Below are 22,681 nucleotides of genomic sequence, written 5' to 3' on the forward strand. Positions count from 1 at the left end.
AGGTGTCGACAGGTTCAGAAATTCTGGCAGACAAAGTCTGACCGTGTCCCCACAGTAGCCTGGTGGATCCTGTAATGAAGAGACTGTCTCAGATTGTAGCTGCTTGATGCCACCATCTGTTAACCTCAGATGGTGACCTTCCTTTGATCTAAAAGTGACATCATCACCAACTTTTAATTTCTCTTTAGTCTCCCAAGGAGGTTATCTCATAAGGAGAGAATGAATTGACTGGCTGCAGACTCTCTCTCTTCCACTTGGTATGTCTCATTCTCTTGTTCTTTTTTTCCTTTTTGGTACTGGGGATTGAACCTAGGGTCACTTCAACACTGAGCTACATCTCCCATCCTTTTTATTTTTAATTTTTCCCACATTTTTAGTTGGTTGCATTATAGCTATACATAGTGATGGGATTTGTTGTTACATATTAATACATGCACACAATACAAAAATAACAACATAATTTGGTCAATATCACCTCCCAGCACTTCCCACCTCCCACCCCTCGGACCCTTTCCTTCACTGATCTCCTTTTGATTTTCATGAGATCTGCCACTATCTTTCTTTCCTTTTTCCTCTTTAGCTTCCACATATATGACCTTTAACCTTCTGGGTGTGGGTTATTTCGCTTAACATAATGGTCTCTAGTTCTATCCATTTTCTTGCAAATGACATAATTTCATTTTTCCTTGTGGCTGAATAAAACTTCACTGTGAAATGCTACATTTTCTTTATCAATTCATCTGTTGATGGACACCTAGCCCAGTCCATTTTATTTTGATTTTTAGGGGGGTTACAGGGATTGAACTCAGGGGCATTTGACCACTGAGCCACATCTCCAGCCATATTTTGTATTTTATTTAGAGACAGGTTTTCACTAAGTTGCTTAAGGCTTCACTGAGTTGCTGAGGCTGGCCTCGAACTTGTGATCCTCCTGCCTCAGTCTCCCATAGGTGTCATTCTTAATGAACAAATCGACATTGTTTTTATATGGCAATGTTCAGGAGCATTGTCAATGTAAAATTCACACTCTGGGAGACAGAACAACTCTCAGCTGAAGACCAAACATACTTCCTACTCTGCAAGAATTCCAGACTGTAGAGGGTTTGGCAAAGCAATTCCATCCTGTGGACTCCCTCTGGGTGACCAAATAGTTCATCCAGAAGAACATCAAACTATGTCTTCACTAGACAATTGCCTCCCACACCTGATCTGGTGCTAAGAGTTTCCACTTTCCAAAACATTTCTCAAGCCTGTGGTTTTTCCTTTTCTTAGCTTAGGACCTTGGCCTCAATCACCTGACCATTGCAGTTCCTTCATAGCCCATGTCCTTGCTTAGCATCATTCATTGTTCTGATTAATACTTCACACTTCTCTCCCAATTATTTTCCAGATCTTGTCACCTATCTACTATAAAACTCTAATGGTTCCTACTGTTTCCAGGATAGAGTCTACATTATTTCTACATATCTGACACATCACTAGAAACCCTTAGCATGGTGTTTAGTGCTTGGTAGGAGCCTAAGTAGTACCTGGTGAATTGAATACTGGTCTCTCGAAACCAACTTCAGTTCTCTGCCATGATCCTGTGCTACCTGCTACCACCTCACCATTGGTTGGGCAGCAGGACACCATGTTATAAATGATAATTATAATCATGATGATGGTAGTATTATAATAGGGCCATCCTCAACAAGTTCTGACTATTTGCCACACACTATCATGATTTGGCTGTATGATCTCATTAATCTTGGAACAACTTTATGGGATTGGCACTATTGTTATTCATCATTTCCATAAAGGGAAACTGAGGCTCTGAAAGATTAAAAACTATTTTCCTCAGGTTCCACAGTGGGTGAATGGTGGAGCTGGGGCTTGGAAGTTCTGATTCTAGAATTTGGGCTCTTAACTACTCTATTATACTGCCTTCGCTACTACCGAGTTTGGCTCTGGAAAGGATGGATTTGATGTCTTGGATACAACTGGTGTATGAGTCTAGGCTGGAGACAATTTAACTTTGGGAGTTATTGGGACACTGTTGTGATGTGGGCAAAGTTGTTCAGAGACAATTTCTACAGTGAGAATGAAGATGAGCCAAATATAGGACCAACGCCAACACTGAAGGGCTGATCAGGAGATTTGTTGTCATTGATTTTTGGGGAACAAGAAGCAAGAAAGGTTAGTATATGCCTGTAGACTGTGAGGAAGGAGCCATGGAAAAGTAGAGGAAGATATAAGAGTGAAACAAAGACCCCAGGAGACTAGAGATAATGGTATCAAGTAGGAACAAAATGGAAAGATTGTCCACAAGGAGTTGCTTGGCTCTCAGGCACTGATGGGAAAGACGTGCAAGCATCTTCTAAGGAGTAAGATTGGAACTTGAGGTCATCATTCCATTTACTCCTCTCTGGGTCCTTAATGAAGTAGGAGGTAAGGCTCTTTTCTGATAGTGAGGGGTACGAGGTATAGTTTGGGAATTCCCATTTTGAAGAAAGTGGTACAGAATTAGAATCATTATTAAGAAGATGGGGGGGTGAGGATCAAGATAAATAAAAGGACTTGAAATATTAAGGATTCCATTGATGTCAGTCATTGTTAATGAATGCATCTTCCCCATGCAGTATCCATGTCTTAGACTATTCATTAAAATGAATAAACAAAAATCATCCATTCATTCACTTAATTGAAAATACTGATTGAGCATGTATATGCTACTGGGTCTGCCACAGTCATGGGCGCTTGGGCTCCAGCAGACAACAAAATACCATCCCTGCCTTATGGGGTTTCCATGATGGTAATGCCTTAGTGTCAGACTTTGAGGGGGCCATAACCAAGGAGGACAGAGGTGACAGCCAGCCAGAGGAAAGTGTCTCATGGTCTAGATTAAGTCACACCAACTTCTCTGGTCCTTAGTTATTCATTTGTAAAGCAAGGGGGAATGGATTAGTCCCTCCTTCCTTCCCCCTCTTTGGACTTTAAGATAGTGAAGAGTCTGGAACAGCTGCAGGAGAGATGTGTGCCCACTCTAAGCCAGGTGCTGGGTTAGTAAGTTTGCACACAGTTTCTTTTGATAATCTCCACATGGAAATCAGGGGTCAGCTAAGGTAAGTAGACTGCTATGGTTGCACAATGGAGCTTGGATTCAAACCCACATCTGCCTAACCTCAAAGCCTGTCCCACTGGACTTCTCTGCTTCAGAGGGAGCAGAAAATGAGAAAAAAAAAATGGAGGCAGAGCACATACTGTCAAATGTCTGGAGGCAGATGTGTTTTAAGACACTCCAAAGGACCAATGGGTGAGAGTGCAGGAAAGGACATTTTGGCTCAATGACAAAAAGACTTTTCTGAAAACTGAAATTGTCCAGCTCCTGGATTGTTTGCTTCAAGAGGCAGTGGTTTCTCTCCACAGCCATTCAAGATGGGGGTTGCTGAAGGCCTCCTAAGACAGATTGGGAAGTTGTCCTTCTCAATTCTAAGTCCCAATGATCCTATTACATATTTTGCAATACCACTCATATGTTGCTTCTCTCTTTTCCCTGTATTTTTACTCCCATCCCTCCCTTTAGCATTTGTTTTTCCCAAATCATCAGAGTCTAAATGATCCCCTGCTGCAGCTTCCAATTTTTGGCATTGAGGACAGGCCACTTCCTAATCCATTCCTTCTAATTAGGCAGTTAGGTACGTGTTGATCCATAACTGAATTTGGGAGGAGCATGTCTGTCATTACCTAGGCTCAAAGGATACCCAGTATTCTGAGATAAAGAATCTTACTCAAAGAACCCTATTGTCTCTCATATCAGGGAGAAGCAATGGAGGCCACACTGCAGGAAGTGGAACCATGTTAAGAATTTACAATGATCAGACCAGTTTCACCAAAGACCTCAATGACTTGCTTTGAACACAGCCGCAGAACTGTCACTTGTGTTATCCCTTGGAGGCTGCACCAGGGAGAGTGAAGTGTGACTCATGGGCACCATACTTAATAGAAAGCAGCATCTCGAGGACCCTCCCCTCCCAATATTTAACTTGACCAGGTTTAAACCTGTCTGGGAGAGTAGTGTTGAGGATGCTCAGAGGATTGTACCTGAGAGGGTACATGGCTGGAGCAAGCAACCATGACAATTTACCCAGGACTAAGGCATGTTCCAGGGAGACTCTTGGTTTGAAAAACAGGAAGCTGTGGGCAAACTGAGATGAGTACTTTACACCTGATACACCCTACATACAAGTCCGATAGAATGCGCCCACTCTTCTTCATGATGCACCATGCATCATGATCCTTTAACAAGAATACATTATTCAACAACAGAGGAAAAAACATTAAAAAGTTCGGTTTTATAATTAAATCTGGCTCTTCCTGACAACACTAAGCCAAAGTTACTCTAATACATGGCATGGATCAAAACAAATTGTCCCTGGTCCAAGACTTGGTAGTCACGTTTGTCAAAAAGCATCCCCAAAGTGGTTAGGAGTTTGCACAACAGCAGACAGACTGGTTTTACTCATGGCAGAGAACTATAAGAGAAATCAAAGCACTGCATTTCTCACCTGATGAATTTATGAGCCAGCTGTTCCACAAAGTAGTAGATCTCATTCCAGTGATGAAGCACGCTTCCTGACCTGGCAAGACAGAACAGGTATTGTTGACTCAGAAATTCATTTGTCTTCGCCTCGTACTATTTCTCTTCATATTCTATCATTTTACATTTGACTTATCCATTAGCAGGGCTCCCTATCTTGGTAAATTTGGAAATTATCCAAAAGGCGGTTTAGACTCCTGTTAGAGTTCTTAACATTTTTGTTCAAGAACTCTCCCAACTCCATCTCCACCATCCCCACTGCTACTCCATATACTGATGTGTTTTTCATACATGCACTGAAAAACACACAACCACACAGAAACATTGATTCATAGGTCAGTTCCAAATCTTTGCAAAATGATCATTTTTGTGCTATTTAAATTATTTCTTTGATGGCAGAAGAGAAGTTATTCCAGTTCTTTTAAGTGAAATCAACACAAAGATAAACAAAGATACACAAACTCCCAAGAGTCCAGCTTCATTTGTAAATATAGATGTGAAATCCTTAAATAAAATATTAGCAAGGAATAAAAAAAATCATTAATTAACTTGTAGAGTTCAGGAAGGTATGGACAGTCAAACGTTTAAGGAAATCTAATGTGATTCATCATATTGTAAAGAAAAAAAAAACCTATTCTGCTTTTTATTATATTAAAAAGGAATTCTCTTGCTGAAAAGAGGGAATTTGTTTTTCCAGAACATTTGGAATCACAGGATTTTAGATCTGGAAAGGATCTTCTTTATTTCCTAAATCTGATTACTGTTTCACTATTAACATGACCTACCACTTCAATTTAGTTTCTATGTGTTTTCTTTCTTTTTTGGGGGGGGGGGTGACGGTGGGGACACGAGGCGGTGCTGGAGATTGAACTCCGGTACTCAACCGCTGAGCCACATCCCCAGCCCTATTTTGCATTTTATTTACAGACAGGGTCTTGCAGAGTTGCTTAATGCCTTGCTTTTGTTGAGGCTAGCTTTGAAGTCACATCCTCCTGTTTCAGCCTCCCCAGCCACAGGGGTTACAGGTGTGCACCACCCTGTCCTGCTCCTGTGTGTTTTTTGCAGGGCTTGTATTCAGTCTGCTACAGTGAGTTCATATTAGCTTTTTGTCTTCAAACCCACTCCTTCCTGTTGCTGAGATGCTTCCTCCTTTCACCTACTGGTCTGTGTCAGCTGAGCCCCAGATCTCTGCCTGCTATCTAATTATTGCTGAATTCAGACTTTACTTCTATTACTGTACTTCAAATAATTCCCATTAGGGTTTTGATTACTTTTTTGCAATATTAATTTCTACAGAGTTACTTGTTGCTATGTTTTCCTTGTCTCAAACTATTTTATAGACATTTAAGAGGAATATGGGCAAAGTAGATTTTACGTCCTTCTTCCCAGGATACAGTATTCCTAAGAATTCTTATTTTGATTAGCTCTGGATCTCTATGAAGAGTATGATTTTTCTCTGTCTCATATCCAGAAATGAGAGATTTTTTTTTTTCCTATCTGAAAAAAGTGACACAGTATGTTATGGTCATATAATTAAAGACTCCATATGCTAAGGATGCCTGACTTTCCCCAAGTTAACCTATAATTTCAATTCTAGAGAAAATAATGAAAGAATTATTTTGTGAAATTTAAAAAACTAATTTTAAAATGGAATGAAAATCAAAGGTATAAAACTATTCAAGATGATTCTAAAAAAGAAGAACAAGGGGAAAGGGCTTTCCCTATCAAATATAACGTATACCTGGCATAGAACATTCCAGAAAGTGAATGCAACAGCATAGGCAGCCTGCTGGAGTTCAGATCTGGGATTCCCCCAAAGGTCCAAGTGTTGAAGACTGGCCCTCAACTTGGTGCTACTGGGAGGGGGGTAGAAACTTTAAGAGTTGGGGTCTAGTGGGAGGTATTAGGTTGCCAGGGACATGCCCTAGAAGAGGACTGTCAGACCCCAGCCTCTTCCTCCTCTCTCTTTGCTTCCTGGCCACCTGAGGTGAACAGCTTCCTCCACCCCTTACTCCTGCCATGATATGCTGCCACACCACTGGTCCAAAAGGAAGTAGTCCTGACAATGCGCTAAGATCTCCAACACTGAACCAAAATAAACCTTTTCTTTTTATAAGCTGATTTTCTCAGGTATTTGTTACAGGAACAGAAAGCTGACTGACAGAGCCCAAATCTCAACCTATGTGAGATCTGGCTACAGAGGAAGAGAGATAATTCAGATTTAGGAGGGAGAATAAATCCTCTGGCACAAGATCCCGTGAGAAAGAGTTTTCTTTAAAATTTAAAAAAAAAGTTAGATTCCTATTTCTTACCAAATGTAACCCTAGATATATTTTAAATCTAATGGAAAAAACACAATTTTTTAAAAAAATCTGTGAGAATTATTGATGGTTCTTATGCCCTTATATCAGTGCAGGGGTTCTCAAAGTAGGTATGGAAATTAAAAATCATTTCTTAATAAAAGCATTATATAGTTTACTCGAAACACCCAAATTTCTGAATGATAAAAAGATATCAGAAATATGTTAAAAGACAAGAAAATAATGAAAGATGTTTGAAATGATTATGTAAAACAAAAAAGATGGGAAATCAACATATGACAAATATTCAACTCCTCTAGTAAATATAGAAATGCATAAACAATTGTGAAATACTGCTTTACACCATTCAGATTTGGAAAATGTCTGACAATATTTGTGTTGGTGAGAAAATGGAATCCTCTTATATTGCTGATAGACATGGGAATTGATGGAACTCCTTTGGAGAGCCATTTGGGAATGCATAGTGTGGTTCAAAGCAAGCATTTCCTAAGACCAGGGTTATCATTTGTGGAAACAAGGAACGTGCAGAAGGATCTTGTGTAATAAGGATGGTGACTGCTGCATTGTTTGCCACAGAAAAGTGTTATAAATAACCCCAACTTTAGGAGGTAATAATGCTGGGAATTGGACTCAGGATATCACACATGCTAGGAAAGTGCTCTTCTGTTGAGCTTCATCCCCAGCCCTTTAAAAAAAAATTATCTTGAAACAGGCTCTTGCCAAATTGCCCAGGCTGGCCATGAACTTGTGATCCTCCTGGCTCAGCCACCTGAGTAGCTGGGATTACAGGCATTACAAATGACCTCAATATCCATCAACATGTAATCTGTGAATACACATACACACACACACACACACACACACACACACACACACTGCATATTTCTTTTTAAAAAACCACTAAAACAAATGCGAAGATCTGTTAATAGTTACTTATTTTAGAGAACTCTTGAATATTTATTAAATTTTTATTATATTTTTAAGAACACAGATTGGCCATGCATAGTGGTGCATACCTGTAATCCCAGCAGCTCAGGAGGCTGAGGCAGGAGGATTGCAAGTTCAAGGCCAGCCTCAGTAACTTAGTGAGGCCCTAAGCAACTCAGTGAGACCCATCTCTAATAAATATAAAAAAGGACTGGGGATGTGGCACAGTAGTTAAGCACCCCTGGGTTCAATCTACAGTACCAAAAAAAGAAAAAAAAAAGAGTATACATTGTTCTAGATATTTACAAAAGACTCTGTAGACAATCAAAATCCTGGGTCCTTCCATATAAAGATAAGAGATATTCAATAAAATTATATTTTTATGAACTGATTTTAAACCCTACTTCGTCTAATTTGAGATAGTATTTGGTATAACCAGCAACAACAGGGGAATTATACTGAGGATTTCCTATTTCTCAAGTTGTAAACATAATTTATTGCCTAGCACTATTATTGAGCCGCCCAAGAAGCACAGATGCATAAGAAATAGTGCTTTCTCTCTAAGAACTCAATGTGGAACGGGGGATACAGATAAATTAAAATGTCACATGTCGGGACAAGTACTGTTGAGGTCTGTGCTTTTGAAACAAAGAAAAGGGAATGGCTTGCTGTGTCTGTGCAGGCTCTGAGGAGGGGACAGTCTTTGACCTGGATCTGGAAGGATGGCTAGAGTTGGGGAAGACAAGGGAGAAAGAGCACCCTCGTGAAACACTGAAGTAGGCCAGGCCAGGCTGTACTGGGGAGGATGGAGCAGATTCATGTGGCAGCACCATAGAGCCCATGGAGGATGGGTTGAGGCGTTGGGGAGAAGGGACAGGGGTCAGGATGAGCAAGAGGTACAGCAATCTCTTTTGTTGGTTCCCTTCTTGCAGCCTTTGTACCGTCTGTTTGGGACAATCTTATCCCCACTGGCAAACTCCTACTCATTGTCTAAGACTCAGCTCGGTGCCACCTGTTGCTTTTGACCAACAGAGAGGGACTCATTGAGCCTGCCTCGGGTTCCCGGGGCACCGTGTGCTGTCACCACTGTCTGATAGTCAATTATGATCATATTTTTCCTCAAGCTCCCAAATCTCATGGAAGCCTCCTGGTCCTCTGCCAACCTGTTGGCCAGCAAGCAACCTGGGTTTGGGATTGAGTAAGCAACCTGGGTTTGGGATTCAGATCCACACAATTCCTGTGACTCTATGTGAAACTAAGGAGCCTTCCCATTGCTCCATGGTGACTGGGTCTGCCTGACCATCAACAGTGGCTTCAATAAACAATGGCTGCTGGGAGTCTCCCAAGAGCTCACTAGAAATGCAGATCTTTGCCTTGGGCTTTTAAAGCATTAGAAACAGTTTCATCCGGACCTCAGCCATCCTCTTGAACAGGATTCCCTTGTATGCTTTGAATCTCTAAGACTGGGTCCTGGAGGCTCTTCTTTAGCCATTGGGTAGATGCTCTGGTCCTGGGGATGTTAGGTGAGGGTCTAGCAGGTGAGTGGCCCCACAATGTCCAGGTGCCTTAGAAGAGGCTGCACATGACCGTCCAGCAGTCATAGTTAAATCCAGAATCTACATCTCCTTTGCACAGGGCTTAAGAGATTTCCTTGAACAAGATCCATACTTACTTTTGAAATGCAGTGCTTTTTTTTGGTCTATATTAACAGAATTTGAAATTTGAGGAGTAGGGTAAGATGCCTAAGGATAAATGGGGAACCCCCATACTACCTCCTCTACCTGTGACTATTTCTTCACTAGTAGAGATGATTTGCAATATGGAAATTTTACTGGGAGGAACATAAATGAAATAGGAACTCAAACTAAAATTGGGACACTGTTCCTGCCTCCCTTCGTTGGATTACAATTTCTTAATTCTAAGGATTGGCCCTATTTTACAGCCCACAATCAATTCACATTCCTTGATTTATTAAACAGGGTCACTTGAAGAAAAGTCACACTTTATTTTGTCTTAAAACATTTCATTTTCTACTGTTATGTATAACTAATTAAAACAAATAATTTTTTAATTTCATTTTCACTATTCTATTCAACTGACATGTAGAATTTATGATTTTGAGATTCACTGGATTTGTTGATGCTAGGTAAAGAGGCAGGTCCAAATGACTGTCCTGGGTGTTAATTTTTTTTTTTTTAATCTGAGGTCATCAAAACCCTTTCTAATGGGCAGGTGCCAAATTTTCTCAAGAAGAAAATGGAAGCTTTGATGCAAACTGGGGGCCGGATGGTACCGACAGGCCGACTTCTCCCATCTCATTCTCAATGTTGAGGTCTGTTGTTTTGTATGTGTACATGTATGTGTAAGTGATTATGTAAGTGATCATTTATTACATAATTATCTAAGCCTTCACCAAAATACATCCCCTTGTGCCACATTTGAGCTTTACAGTCCTCAAGCATCAAAGCTCATCTTCTGACCCTCTAGCAAATAGTCATGGGAACTGGTAGAGTTCCTGCCCATTTCCCAGGGTGATGCACATGATGGGACTTTGTCTCAGTTTGAATTTTCTGCTGCATAATGCATGTCTCCCTTGCCTTGTGAACAACTTTGTGGTCTGGAAACTGCCCCAGGGGCTATTCCCAGAATAATCAACTCTGGGTAATTCAGACCCTTGGCGTCTTCTCAACCCCAAGGACCTAAATGGAGTCCTAGTCGCAGCTGGAAGAAGCCAGATTTTGGTTGGAGAAACGGCAGTGAGTGAATCCAATTCCAGGTTCTCTCCACTTTACACTATATAAAACATCTCATTTATCATGCCAGCCTATTTAAGAGTTAATGACTTTAAATTCTAGCTATGGAGTCCCAATAATACATTCAGACGCTATGGCTTGCCCAGACGTTGTCATCCCAAGCTGTTAGATAGAAACAAAAAATTCCTTCTGAGTCCAAATACAAATAAGACTCGAAAATGTTCCATTGGACTTAGTTGTGGATATTTTTCTTTCCAGAAATGCTTTTAACACATAATTGCTGAGTAAACTACAGTTACAGACAGTTACAGTGCCACGTTCTAGAAATCAGTGAGTGTGAAAGGTCTCTGATTTTGGTGTCGTCAAATCCTGACTCAAAAACAGTTGTAGTCCCTGAAGATTTCCATGTGTCTTCTGGATATCAGGAGGATGTGGAAGGTGCAGGCTTCCTCTTGGGATTTTGGGCACTTGGTTAATATTCAATTCAATACTCCAGGTCAGAGTCCGTTCCCTCTCATGCTGTCTTCTGATGTGCCTTTGCAGAAGATCTCACTCACCACCTAGGGGAGGGAGAGTCACCAGTCCTCACTAGTGGTCTGAGGAGAGTCCCTGCTGGGGGCAGTGCCAGAGTTTCTTACTTATTTTTGTTTTGCTATGCTCTCTCCAGTGTTTGGAAGATGGTAAGAAGTCAAGAAAGTTTTGTGACATGGCACTCACTGTGTGTTCCCAGTGAGGAATTTTGCATGGAACCAGGCATTACATTCAATTATTTCCAAGGGTCTAATTTGCAAAGAGTAGGAGCAAAATAAGAACCCCAAATTTGGGCTGGGGATGTGGCTCAAGCGGTAATGCGCTCTCCTGGCATGCACGGGCCCTGGGTTCGATCCTCAGCACCACATAAAATAAAATAAAGATGTTGTATCCACCGAAAACTGAAAAATAAATATTAAAATCTCTCTCTCTCTCTCTCTCTCTCTAAAAAAAAGAACCCCAAATTTTATTCTGATTTGTTTTCTGGATTAAAAAAATGCATCGTTCTGTGTTTATAAGAGTTTCCAAACCTCTCTGTGGTTTAGCACCTCAGAAAACACAGGCTCTTTCCATTAGCCACACCAGAGTCAGGACTAAATGGGCCAAACTGGCTTGAAATTCTCCCCCTTTCTTTTGCATATAGATTTGAATATAATAAAAGGGAAGAAGGCGGCTTATAGTTGCAACCGTCAGCCAGAGTCTCTTAATCTAGAAAAGCAGAATAGCTCCAAGGGTGGAAATTATAAAACTGTCAGCCCCTGCTTTTCCTTAGCCCCACCCAGCTGAAGTCACTCATGACCTCAATGAACCACACAGGTCCCCAGCCAACCTGGGAAGGCCATGGATATATCAGCAGCCTCACATGTCACTAAGTGGACCCACAATTAGTTCAGAGATGTTGCACCCACCTGCTAGTGTGCCCCTCTCCCCCGCTTCCTCCTTGGCCTCCTCCTTCCATGTGGCCTCACACTGCACCCTAACTGGCTGGAACCCTAAGCCGGCCCACGCCTTCAGCCTTCGTCCTCCTGTTACTGTCTGGGGTCACAGCCAAACATCCCTTCTGCTCATAGAGGTTGAGCTTGACTTTTGTCTCCATTCCAACTTCTTTAGATACCAGCCCAGCCCCAAATCTAGTCCCCAAGCACTGTACTCTGGAGTTTGGGACCACCCATCCTGCTCTTTCCTGGGTAGTGGAGACCCCAGCCCAGGATGGCCAGCCCCACCCTAGTGATTTGTGAAGGATTTCGTCAGTGGTTAGTTATAATAGCTTTGAAAACAATGACTTCTAAACTGCAGAATGCAATCTACTTGTGAATTGGGAAATCAGTTTGGTGGGATACTGCCAACCTTAAAGAAGAATAATAATAAAATTGAAATATCAGAATATACTGCATGCAGAAACAGAAAGCAATGTTGCGTGAAACTTTTGGTCAATTATGTGCATCACCTATGAGCTGCATTAAGATGTAACATGTATTTTTTTCCATGAGTCACATCAAAACAATATTATAACAAAATATCTGTTCCTTTTATCCCCACTCTACCTTTTCCAACACAAACACACACATACACACAAACACATAAACACACACAGCAGGAAAAGCCTAAAAACATTTCCTAATATCAACTATTGGTATTCTTGGTGCAAATTCAATATAAAAGAAGGATACCGGCCTTGGTGGCTCACACTTGTAATCCCAGTGGCTCGGGAGGCTGAGGTAGGAGGATTGTGAGTTCAAAGCCAGCCTCAGCAAAAGTGAGGCACCAAGTAATTCAGTGAGACCCTGACCCTAAATAAAATACAAAATAGGGCTGAGGATGTGACTCAGTGGCCTGAGTTCAATCCCTGGTACTCCCCTCAAAAAAACAAGAAGGACAGTAGAATGAATCTGACATTCTTACCCTAGGTACATATATGAATACACGATTCATTGTGATTCTACATCTTGTACAACCAGAAGAATGAAAAATTATACTCTATTTATGTATGTGTGTCAAAGTACATTCTACTGTCATGTATAACTAATTGGAACAAAAAAAATTAAAAAAAAAAAACTACCCACAGACAATGGGTTAGTTGCCCAGAAGATATTTCCCATAATGGAGTGCACAGCAGTGACTTATTTCTCACACTCTCCACATTCAAGGATGAGGCCATAAGAGCTACTCTGCCTCCCTTCAAAGAGTGGCTACGGATGTTATCACTTAGGAGGAAGTGACTCAGAATGAGGGCACTACAGGAGTGGACTTTAAAATACTCCATCACTACAGCAACATGTTCATTGTTAGAAACGGGAACAGGAGGGGACAAGCAAAGAGTAGAAAATGAAAATCACCTATCATCCCATATTGCAGGTATAATCATTGCCCATATTATAGTGACTCAGTTTCTAGACTTTTCCTCTAGGCATGTACACTTTGTCCACTTATAAGTTATGATTCCTGCTCTTTTTACCTGTTAGTATGGTTAATGAACACGACTTTAATTTTCATTAAATAATGTTCCCAAACATCATTTCCAAGATCTGCATGTTATACATACATTATTATTACCATTAATTCCTTTTTGTACATTGGATGGCTTCCTTTTTTTCACTTTTAACAGCAATATGATGAACATTTTTATAAATATATATATATATATATATATATATATATATATATATATATATATATATATATATATTAGGGGGAATATTTTAACACTTGACTGTGCTCTTTTTCTCTGGCATTTGTACAGAAAGTGACCTAACACACCATGTCTGTCCAAGGAATCCATCTGCCAGGGACCACAGTGGAGAGGTGGGGGATTGGCTGTTCCAAGCAGTGATGCAAAGAAGAAAAAGCTAATATTTGAGATTTAAAACGTGATTTTGCAGCAAGATAGGTGGTTTGGAAATAAGATTTTGTCCAAAGGGAGATTTTTTTTCCCCTGAATTCTTTAGCTAAAGGAAGAAGACAGAAGCATAGAGAGTTCTCAGTTGCCCCTTCTGTTCCTTGAGAATTATGAAAAGAGAGAGGGTGGCAGGTGTCAAGAATGGGAGATTCATGTTCGGGTTTCAGGGAGGCAACTGTCCTACGGACTGTGTCCACATCAAGGTAAACCAGACCATGCAGTGAGGTGGCAGAGGAAGGACTAAATGATTTCATTATAGTTTTAATTTGGAAGTATTTAATTATAAGCCACAATTTAAAAAATTTATTGTTCCTTTGGGTTTCTTTGTATCAGTTAGGTCTGGCTACATAATTTGTAGAATCCAGTGTAAAACAAATATGCAGGGCCTCTTTGAAAAGTATTGAGAATTTCAAGACGGTTCTAGCAGCCCATTCAGTCAAATGTTTTGTAAACAAGGGTCCTAGGTGACAGTACAGGTCCACACTCATGAAGCTAACCCTTGTATCATTATTTTCAGCCCATTCTCTATTGTGTTACAGGTTCTCAGCCCAGGATTCAGTGGACTTTTTCTCTAAAGGGCCAGGCAGTAAATATTTTAGGCTGATGGGGGCCGGCCTACGGTCTCCATGGCAACTATTGAACTGTTCTTTTGCAGCACAAAAGCAGCCATTGACAGTAGGGGAACAAATGCATGTGGTTATGCTACAATAAAATTTTATTTACAAAAACAGACTACAGGCCATAGTTTGCCAACCTCTGTCCCAGACAGTTACTTTCTATTTTTTGCTATCCTTATATCCACTATCATGTCTTTCTCATGACAAGCTAATATAAAAAAAAAATCTATATTTCCCCGCCCTGATAACTGAAGTTTTAGTGTACTTCGCCACTCATTTCCTGTTATTTATTACTGAGAATGTGAACTGGAAAAAATTGTGCCTTGGGATATACATGGAGGCATTCTTTGTGACTTAATAAATATTTCATGGGCATTTGAAAGGAAAGTTTATTCTCTGAGGGGCATGGGGTTCAAAATATATTTATTAAGTCAGCTTGATTAATTATTATTCATATCTTCTCTGTCCCTGGAATGTGGAAGTATTCAGACAGATATCTTTCAGATTTCGGCTGAGATAAAGTGGTTTTCATCTCCGGCAGTCAAAATAAATGTGAGTTATCTTAAAATATTTTCTAAATATTGAAGCATCCATGCATTTCTAGGATAAATTTTACTGGGTTGTAACATAGTATTCTTTTACTACACTGCTAGTTTTGTTGGAAATGTATTTAATTTAGGATTGAAAGTTTACATTCAAAAGTTGGTAGAAAGTTTTGCCTGTGAACATACTATCTTTGATAGCTATTGACATCTGATTTGTGCTAGCTTCCTAAAATAAACTGAGAAATGCTCTATCTTTTCCTGTTTATTTTCTGTTCCTTGAAGATGTCTTAGAACTTTCCATGAAATCAACTGGTCTGTAATCAAAGGATCTCCTCACCAGGATAAGTCAGTCACCCTCAAACACCCAGATTCTATTGGTGAGGGAAAAGCAAAATCTAAATGGGGAAATCTTAACTAAGGGGATGTCTAAAAATAACAAGATTGGGTGATTATTACTACTGAGTTCCAGACTTGGGGACTTAGTAGTTGGACTTAGGAGGAAGAAGAGGATTTTGGAAGCTAAAAATAAACTACATATCCATGTATGTATAAATGTAAGAGCAATTATTTTTTGCTATCCTGAATACATTTTGTCTTTTGAAAATCTATTCTCTAAGGTTTGTGTCTTCCTACATAATAATAACATTATTATTACTTCTTAACTTTTCTAAGGCCATTCCTTACTTCTGGTTCTTTTATGCCATGTCTTTTTCTCATACTTTATTTCAAATATATTTTCTATTTTGACATATAGTATTTTCAAGTATTTTATTCAGCAAGGGCCTGTGGATGGCATACATTGTGAATTTTTGCATGTCTGAGAAATGCTGGCTAAGGAATTTAAAAAACATATTTCACTCAAGATTATAATTATTGAGGCTTTTGAGCATTTACTGTAGAGTTTAAAAAAAATAAAGCCAATCAAGTCTCATTTTCTTTCGGTTGGAGAAGCCTCTTATTTTCCTTTTTGGAAGAATGCACATTTTCCCTATTTATTAATATATTTTAAGATTTATTTACAATTATTGATCATTTTGAAAAATCAGCTGAGTACTTCATCCATCATTTGGATCTGAAGACTGCTCTTTCTGTAGCTCAGGAAAACTATCTGTGTCATGACTGTTTTCTGTGGTATTTCTCATAAAGGCTCTCTTCATAGAATTCTTGTTGACATCCATGAGGTATCCTTTGTATTTCTAAGCTCTTTCTTCATAATTTTAATTTTTGTATACCTCTGCTTAAGTTCTGGAAAAAGTTTCTCAAACTGTCTTCAGATGAACTAGATCTGATTTTTGCAATATTCAGTGGGGCAGTCACTGCTGCCAATATATTTGAATATTCAGAAACACTGTAGGCTTTTTCTCCAAAAATCTCATTTTAAATTTGTTCCTTTCTCATGACAGATTGCTCATGTGTGCTAAAGAGGCTGTCAACTCAACACTTACTGAAAATACTAATAAAACCTACTTTTGCTGAAAAGGTTTCCATGGTCATTACCACTTCTTTTATGTGACAACTATTATAAATGTCTTTTTAAAACTTGATTTGCTTTTTGGACAATAATGTCTTGATGAAAATGATCTGTCTTCTCCTTTTTAGAAGAATGCATATCTATTGGAAATGCTTTCATATTTTCTTGCAAGTGACACTTGGTTAGGTACACCTGTTAGTCTGTATATCCACCAGAATAATTTTACCCATCATAAAAGATGAATTTTATCAATCACACTTTCTCTCCATTTAACACTGAAGAGTTTTTGTAGGGCATGGTTTTCTTCTCATTTATGATTCTTCTTTAGTCCTTAAAATAAAAAAGGTACACTAGGTAATATTTTATTATTTAGTCTCTTAAAATTAATTAATTTCAATTGTTACTTGGTGGGTCTATTCAATCTGCATCTTCAGATGCATCTTCTTAGCATTATATTCTTTTTTCTAAAATCAGAAAAGTTCTCTTTGAATGTTTCTTCTAGACTATATTTGCACAATGCAAAAATATCCAGTAATTTTGAATATCTCTTTTTGTCATTCTCTATGTATCATCTTCTCTCTCATCACTTTTATCTAACTAAATCAGTTTCCGTTTCCTGTTCAAATTATAAGAATTTCTCAAATGTGCCTTTATCATTTATTTCATTTTCTGCATTGCCATCTGCTCTTGACTGCTTCTCAGGTGACTTTAAAAACTGACTATCTTATTTTATACTTCCTGAATTGTTCTAGGTTTCCTTGTCTTCTCATTTCATATTTTAACGTGTTTCACAGTTTTCTTGTTTTATTTAACCTTGATGAAATCACATGGTTCTATAATTGACCTTTTTTTTTTTTAACTACTGAAAATGCTTTCCATTAATACATTCTTCTTTTACCTCAAGAGTTTTGTTAAATCACTTACTTTACTAAAATTTTGTGGGCTCTATTGTTAATCCTTGTATATGGAAAGGTGTCACTGAGCTCCAAACTATATTTGATATGTACATATGTATATGCATATCATTTGATATGTATGTATCTAATATACATATATTTATATGTGCATACAAATTATATTGTTTCTTTGCATCATCTCATACTTATATACTTCTCCAAGAACTTAATTTAGGGAATAGGCATTGGTCTTGATGACTAAGTGAGCTTATGTTGTTTTATTAATCAGGGAAGAATGGGGAATGGAACTGACCTTGATTATTTTCACAAAGGAACTTTTTCTTTGCAAGGTTTATTTGTTTTGGAAATGGATACACCATTCCAGCTTGCCTTATGTAGGGCTTTCTTTTTTTTCTTTTTCTTTTGTGTGGTCTCTACCCCAGATTCACATTGCACTGTACTGAGGCTAGGGCCTCATTCCTTATCCCCATTGTAGCCACATAATCAAACACAGGACTCTCCCATTCCTCAGGAGGCCCAGGATCTGTGGGAGGGACTCAGTAATGCTGGACAGAGTCACTCTCATGAAGATTCCTGGTGTCCATAGGTGTCTGCTCTGTGGTTTAACTTCCCCTTTTGCCATCCAACGCAGCTGCTTCCATATAATGAAGCACAATGGCAACAGGGCTTCCTCGGGATGGTCTCGTCCCTCTTGTGTCCCACTCTTTACTTCAAACTTACTTCCAGATTTGGGACTGTTCTTGAAACTCCTTGAAAGTCTTTTTTTAAAAATATTTTATTCTTATTTGTTACATATGACAGCAGAATGCATTACACTTCTTATTACACATATAAGGCACAATTTTTCATATCTCTGTACACAAAGTATATTCACACTATTTGTGTCTTCATACATGTACTTAGAGAAATGATGTCCACCTCATTCCACCATATTTTGTACCCCCTTGCACCCCCCCCTTCCCCTCCCTCCCTTTTGCCTTATTTAGAGTTTGTTTAATCTTCCCATGCTCCCCCTTCCAACCCCACTATGAATCAGCCTCCTTATATCAGAGGAAACATTCAGCATTCGGTTTTGGCTAACTTCACTTAACATCATATTCTCTAATTCCATCCATCTACCTGCAAATGCCATGATTTTATTTTATCTCACTCCAGTCAGAATGGCAGCTATTAAAATACAAAAAACAATAAGTGTTGGGATGTGGTGGGGAAAGATACACTCATACACTGCTGGTGGGACTACAAAATGGTGCAGCTAATATGGAAAGCAGTATGGCGATTCCTTGGAAAACTGGGAATGGAACCACAATTTGACCCAGCTATCCCTCTCCTTGGTCTATACCCAAAGGACTTTAAAACAGCATACTACAGGGACACAGTCACATCAATGTTTATTGCAGCACAATTCACAATAGCTAAACCTAAATTCACATCTAGGTTGGTTGCAGATGAATAGATGAATGGATAAAGAAAATGTGGTATATATAAACAATGGAATATTACTCCTTGAAAATCTTTTTCTCCGTGTTTTTTATAACTTGGCAACAGAATTGAAAGTCAACTCTGATTGACCTCCTTCAGACTCAGTCCACTGTTTTGCTTTCTAGTGTCATTTCTTATAAGTGTTTTGCAAGTCAGTGCCACCATCCTATGGACATCGGCTTCCCCTGGACACATCCTAAGACCTTCTCTTTGGGGAGAATGGGTCAGTTTTAGGTGATAATGGGGGACAAAGGAGGGAGAAGCTGTCTATGCTTAGCTTCTTTTTCCAAAGTTGCAAACTTTCTCGTTTTCATGGAGCCCCTCCTATTCAGTTTTAGTTTGGGGGCTTATATGATTCCCTGAAATAACACTTCCAAAAATCATCAAGGCCTTTATTTCAGCTAAAACATTTTAGTTCTTATCTTGCTGGACCTATTTAGAGTTTGCTATTTATTGATTCAGCCAGATGCTTTTGAGTACCTAGTAGGTTCTCAGTAATGCACAAAGATTGATGATTACAACACTTTCCATGTACTGAGTACTCACTATGCAGCAGGAATTATTCTAGGCACTTTATATTCATTGCCATGTCATCATCACAGTTAGCATTGTGACCTGCTCTGTTCTGAGCAGGACTCTATGCAATACATACTACTGTTGCCCTTTTTACAGATGAGAAAACTGACTTCACAGGGAAGCTAAGTACACATTGAGAAGCTCAAGGACACACAGCTATTAAGTGGTAGGATTGGGATTTGAACTCTGGTGGTTTAGTCTTAAGAGTTCATACTCTTGGTTCCAAACACTGTTCATAAAGTCTTCCTGATGTGGAACCCTGTGCTAACCACTGTGCAATGCTGCCCCCGCATGGAGGGGTCAGGAAATGTACAGTTACGGTTCAGTGTTGGGTCTGAGATAGTGAGCAGTACCAGAGAATTTTCACTAATTATTATGGGAATTTGGGAGTAGGGATTCCAGGAAAAGTTTAAAATTGGGTCACTTTAATGGCACTGAGAGTACTGACATAGTTCCCCATTTTAATGGAACAAAGTATTCAAGGTGCCTTTAATCCTCCTCCTTTTTATTTCTTTGATATTTTGTATGACAGTTAATATTCAAGAAGACCATTTAATTTAAAATTCAAATGGAGATACTTCTGAGAATTAAAGAGGGCATTGTTAATTACTCTGGGACAATAAAAATAGACCATTGCTGTCATGGACAAATCAGAACGTTTGGCTGTCCTGTTAACAATGATCTCTATATCTCACATTTATTTATGCTTAGTATGATCCATGGTGATTGTGACTGTTGGAAACTTACACTCAAGATTCTTCACTTTTATTTTCTACGTTTTCTATAAACTTAATATTCCCATTATTTTTATGTAGTGGGTAGTGGCAGAATGGTTATGATTCTGATCACAATCTTATGCCATCAAATGTTGGGAAAGCCATATCCCAGAGGGATCCTCCAGGTACTTATTAATGAGGGGTTCATCTTATTGCATATCTGGGATGAGGAAAAGAAGATAAGGTCACTGGAAGAGACACTGGAGGACAAATCCTGGAGTTTTCCATGTACATTTCTCTCTTTTAAAAATGCTTTTATTATTGCACTGTAGTTATACATAATAGTGGGGTTCATTTTGACATAATCATACATGGATGGAATAATTTGCTCCATTTTAGTCCCCAGTACTTCTACTTTCCCTACCATCATCCCTTCTTGGTTTCTCTTCCTTTATTTTCTTCTCTATTTCTTGATAATGTACCACTGCACTGCTTATTATGGGATATGAGTTATATGGGGCTGTGAAATTCTGAACATGGAAGGGATTTTTTTTAATCAGGGATTGAACTCAGAGCCACATCCCCAACCCTATTTTGTATTTTATTTAGAGACAGGTCTCACTGAATTGCTTATTGCCTTGCTTTTGCTGAGGCTGGCTTTGAACTTGTGATCCTCCTGCCTCAGCTTCCTGAGCGGCTGGGATTACTTGCGTGCACCACCTTGCCTGTCCAGGGAAGGGATTTTTGAATAAAGATGTAATGTGGGAGGGGGCTCTTTTTTCTTAACTACTTTTAGAACACAGGGAGCCCACAACTAATGATGGGAGGGGACCAAGTACTAGTAATCTTATCAAAGGATAAGTGGGCACCACCTAGGTAAGGATAGGAGCAGTGGTGAAGGGCATCACAGCTAGTGGCAAGAAAATGTGGGGGTTAGTTTCAGAAACTGCACAGTAGTTTCACTAGAAATTACAAAGGTACAGGATGTGGTCAGAGTTGAAACTGGGAAAGACCACAGTGGACCAAGCAATAAGGGTCTTGCATATTTATTAAGAAGTTTATACTTTTCCTGAAAAAGTTTCATAGGTGTTTAAAGGCCAAGAGGTGGGGCTTGGGGAAGATGGTGTTGAGCTTATATTTATGTTTTAAAAGATCAATTTGGGACCAGTGCCAAGAATACAAAATATGGAGAGGGGTTAAGAAAGGAGGCAAAAAGAGTAGTTTTGAGAATGTTTCAGTAAACTAGGAAAACATGGTGGAGATAAGGCACCCAGAAGCCAGAGAATGGGTATTCCAGGGCAGCTGTGGGAGTTGACATGGTCAGGCTTTGCAGTATGATAAAGAGGAGTACTGCTCTGGTTTATGGTGCCACCAAGACTAGGAATAGAGAAGGAAAGGACTTTGGGGGGAAACTCTAGATGAGCACCCTTCTTTTGAAAGGCTGTCCCTCCTGGTACCAGGGTTCAGTTCTCCACTGGACCTCCACCCCCCTCACTGCTCTGACTGCTTCTTCTCAGCTCTGATTCATGAAGTTTCTTCTTTTACCCAGACAATTCCTGTTGGCAAGTCCTCTGGCCTGGACCTTGGCCATTTCTTCCTCTTCAAACTCCATCTCTTCCTGACATTTTAAAATTCTGATAATATCTTGATCTTATTTATTAGCCATACCCACATTCTCAACTACTGCCCTCGGGCTAACAACATTCAAGCCTTTATTTTCACTTCCAACTCACCAATCCAACCGCCTACTCAACGTCTCCACCCAAATGTCCTGCATGTTCAGACTCAAGCTCCTTCCCTCTGAAACACGCTCCTTACTGCCCCATTTGCTCTCAGTAAGTTGCTCAAGTCCTATCGCTACTCTGTATAAAGAGCTTCCAATTTCACTTATTCTTTTTTCCACATCCTCACTATAAGAATAAATGATACCCACACAGAGACACTTGCCTTCTCTGCCTTTACAAACTTGCATCCCAAAACATACTTTCGATGAGATAAAATCCAAACCCTCTCCAGAGTCTTTTCCTGTCACACTCATATCACAGAGAAGAGGATATGTCACCTACCTTTCCTATATGTCCTTTTTCTTTAGTTTGAAATATCACAAAATCCTATTTAATGTCACCTCCTCTATGAAGCCTCCTAAATCCCCCTCATATCAATCAAAATTATTTTATTAACTGTTTCCCCAGTGCCTGTCTCTTCCACTAAGCTGTGAGCTCCTGGAGAATCAGGGTATGTCTCTCAAGCATTTTGTAATTCCACAAGTCCAGCACAGTATGATAAATACCAAGTTGACGTGACATGTTCCTTATCCTAGACTCTTTAGAATCTAGGCGGTATCTTTTTCTAG

The 22,681-nt window shown here is 39.4% G+C and overlaps 1 protein-coding gene across 1 annotated transcript in view; it reads right to left on the minus strand.

The window, feature by feature from the left end:
* Nucleotides 1–22,681, minus strand: part of ANTXR1 (ANTXR cell adhesion molecule 1) — a 225,371-nt gene that overhangs the window by 193,248 nt on the left and 9,442 nt on the right. Inside the window, exon 2 of the mRNA XM_081264451.1 lies at nt 4,545–4,616. Coding sequence (XP_081120577.1) covers nt 4,545–4,616 — 72 coding nt within the window. The remainder of the gene's footprint in view (nt 1–4,544; nt 4,617–22,681) is intronic.

The sequence above is a fragment of the Spermophilus citellus genome, assembly GCF_964194105.1.
Source record: "Spermophilus citellus genome assembly, chromosome: 13".
Taxonomy (NCBI): Eukaryota; Metazoa; Chordata; class Mammalia; order Rodentia; family Sciuridae; genus Spermophilus; species Spermophilus citellus.